General features: G+C 28.8%; 1 protein-coding gene across 1 annotated transcript; it reads right to left on the reverse strand.

Moving 5' to 3' along the window:
* Positions 1 to 43: 43 nt before the first annotated feature.
* Positions 44 to 411, reverse strand: Tsp_12609 (hypothetical protein). Its single transcript, XM_003366373.1, has 2 exons — positions 261 to 411; positions 44 to 231 (listed from the first exon to the last, which is right to left on the reverse strand). The coding sequence occupies exons 1-2, from the start codon at positions 409 to 411 to the stop codon at positions 44 to 46; spliced, it is 339 nt and encodes a 112-aa protein (XP_003366421.1).
* Between the last annotated feature and the right edge of the window lie 2,225 nt (positions 412 to 2,636).

Below are 2,636 nucleotides of genomic sequence, written 5' to 3' on the forward strand. Positions count from 1 at the left end.
TGTTTGGTTTTTCTTCTCATACGAAATTTCATACGGTTTTTCTTCACAATTTTGGTTGTTCAATTTTTCGAATAATATTTTCAATTTTTTTGTCCTTTTTCAATTGATATCGTAAAATTAATTCACTTTTGAATTGAATATCTACCGTGTACAATTTATGATTTGAAATTGACCCAAACATCAGTTGAATCGCTTCATGCAATTGTGGCAAAATATCAACGTTGTGAAAATCTCAAAACAAACAAATTTAAATTTATCACTTGCAAGATATGTTGGATGATGAAGTTGTGTATTTTGCTTTTTTGACGTTGGGAATTTTTGAAATTGCACCGTACCAACTTTTGACCAAACGTGATCGACGATCTCCCCCCCCCCCTCCAATTGCCGCCGGTGACCAATTTGATTGCACATTAATTTGTCGAATCGAAAATCTTTTCTTTCTCCAACTGACCATCAAAACTTTTCCATTCCAAGCAAATTGCCTCGTTTTATTTATTCATTTATTGATCAACCGGCCCAATCAAACTAACCAATTGTATAGAAGTTCGATTTTGGATAACAATTTGGTGATTTTCAATTTTTTTCTAGATGATTTTCCACATAGTATGCGTAGCAATAATTTTTGATCGTTGTTTTTTTTGCCTCGTCTGCTGCGTGTTTGAAATGTTTTCAACTTTGCGGCATATCAATAATCAATATACATTGATATATATATATATACATATAATTTTTTTTCGAATACATAAAAAACAAAAAACAAAAATACAGTAATCTTTTCCTTCTTTTGTTTTATGTTATTGGAATACTGTCGAGTGGAAAAAAAACAAACCGTATTTGTTTATATTTTGTTGTTATTGTTAAATATGAAAACTTTTCATTTATTGAAATAAAAAGAGGAGAAGAAGAAAACCAAAAGGGTGGTGGTGGCTGGTGTATATTTATATATTGCTGTGTGTGTGTGTGTGTGTGTGTGTGTGTAAGATGGGAAATTTATTACCCTCACGGTTGAATTGTCTGGAAAGATGTCAAGTGAACACAACTGCGTCGTTTGTTTTCTAGACGGCTTGCTTTTTGGTCGGTTTTTTTTATTTTTTTAAAATTATATTTTATTCTCATTCATATCATTTGTCAAATTTTGCTTTTATGTTTTTTTCATTCTCGAAACAACGGTCAAAATGTATAAGTGCAGTTATTATAATTTTTTGATTTTTTCAAATTCTACTGATCAACAACAGCAAATTCAGTTGTCGATCGGTCGGTTTTTCTTTTTCTTTTTTTTTTTTTGTAACTTTCATCTCATCCATGCCTGCTGCTTTGCTGATTGATTTTTGCTGATTTTTTGCTATTGATTTTTCATTTTTGAATAAATGAGATGCGCTAGGTGGAGAATAGCTGATGCTAAAAAAACATTAGCTAATGAATATAGCTTTGAATTGAAAAAAATATTGTTTTTCAAACTCAACAAAGGTATTTTGCCTTTCTCTCTTCTTTTTTTTTCGTCTCTTTTCATTCTCCTCCTTTCCAGTATTGCATTTCATTTCACCAGGGTCTTCATCTCATTTTGCTCCTACAATTTATGCAAATTGAAATGATGGAAAAAAAAACAACAACTAATAACTTATTTATTCCACGGATCGTCTGTGCAGAATAAATGTTGAACTATTATCAGTTTAATTTTCATTTGTTTTTTTTGTTCGTACTGTTTAATTATATTGACAATGAAATCGGTGGAATGAAAACATTTTTACTGATAAAAAATCATTTTGATATTGAAAGTTAAATGAGAAAATTTTTCAAGAAAAAAAATTACATGAAAAGAAAAGAAAAAAACATCCCTTATCTTATCTGGGACTTTTCAAATTTATGTAAATTTTTCCTTCGATAGTAGCAGTGTTTGATTCAAAATGAAACTGTATTTTTCTGTTTTTTCAATTATGAAAATTAACCGATACTGTGTTGTAAATTATATTATTAAATTGGCGAAAATTGATTTCAAATAACTGTTCGAATGAAATATGAGTAGTGATTAGGATTTTCTTTTCTTTTTTTCAAATATGATCTTATCCAGTATAAGAGAAAAAAGAGAAAGCCGATTTCATATTAATTAAAAAAAAAAGTATACATAAAGAAAATGAAAATATTAAAGAAGAATAGCATGCGCGTGAAATTGTAAGTTTTTTTTCTCCCATTTACATAATTAATAAAGTGAAAAAACGTATAATTGAAATATGAAATTTTGTTTTGAATAAACAATTGAGCGTTCTGTGACAGTTGTAACGCTTTTAAGTACAGAGTGGTGGAAAAATGATTGGGTTTCGGTAAACAAAATTGGACACAACAGCGCAGACGGTGTAGAGTCGGTTGGGAGAAGGTGAAAAAAGAATAGTGGGAAATTTTGCTTGTAAATTTTTCTTTGTAATTATTGATATAATTGAAATATTAATTTTGTGAAGAAAGAACAATAAATTATTTAAAATCACGTTTTTTTCTTTTTGGATTTTACAGTAATCTTTTTAAAAAATTTGCATAAATTTACTGGAAGTGGTGTAGTGTTTTTTCAATTTTGCTTACCATCACTGGATGAGTGTATATATATATAAATATGTATGTATCATTTTTTTGGGTATGGTATGAAA

This window comes from Trichinella spiralis, assembly GCF_000181795.1.
Source record: "Trichinella spiralis strain ISS 195 chromosome Unknown Scfld6097, whole genome shotgun sequence".
Classification (NCBI taxonomy): Eukaryota; Metazoa; Nematoda; class Enoplea; order Trichinellida; family Trichinellidae; genus Trichinella; species Trichinella spiralis.

Coding starts and splice junctions, on each gene's coding strand:
- Tsp_12609 (XM_003366373.1), bottom strand. CDS start 411: ATGTGCAATCAAATTGGTCACCGGCGGCAATTGGAGGGGGGGGGGGAG. Junction 232..260: donor TCATCCAACATATCTTGCAA/GTGATAAATTTA, acceptor GTTTGTTTTGAG/ATTTTCACAACGTTGATATT.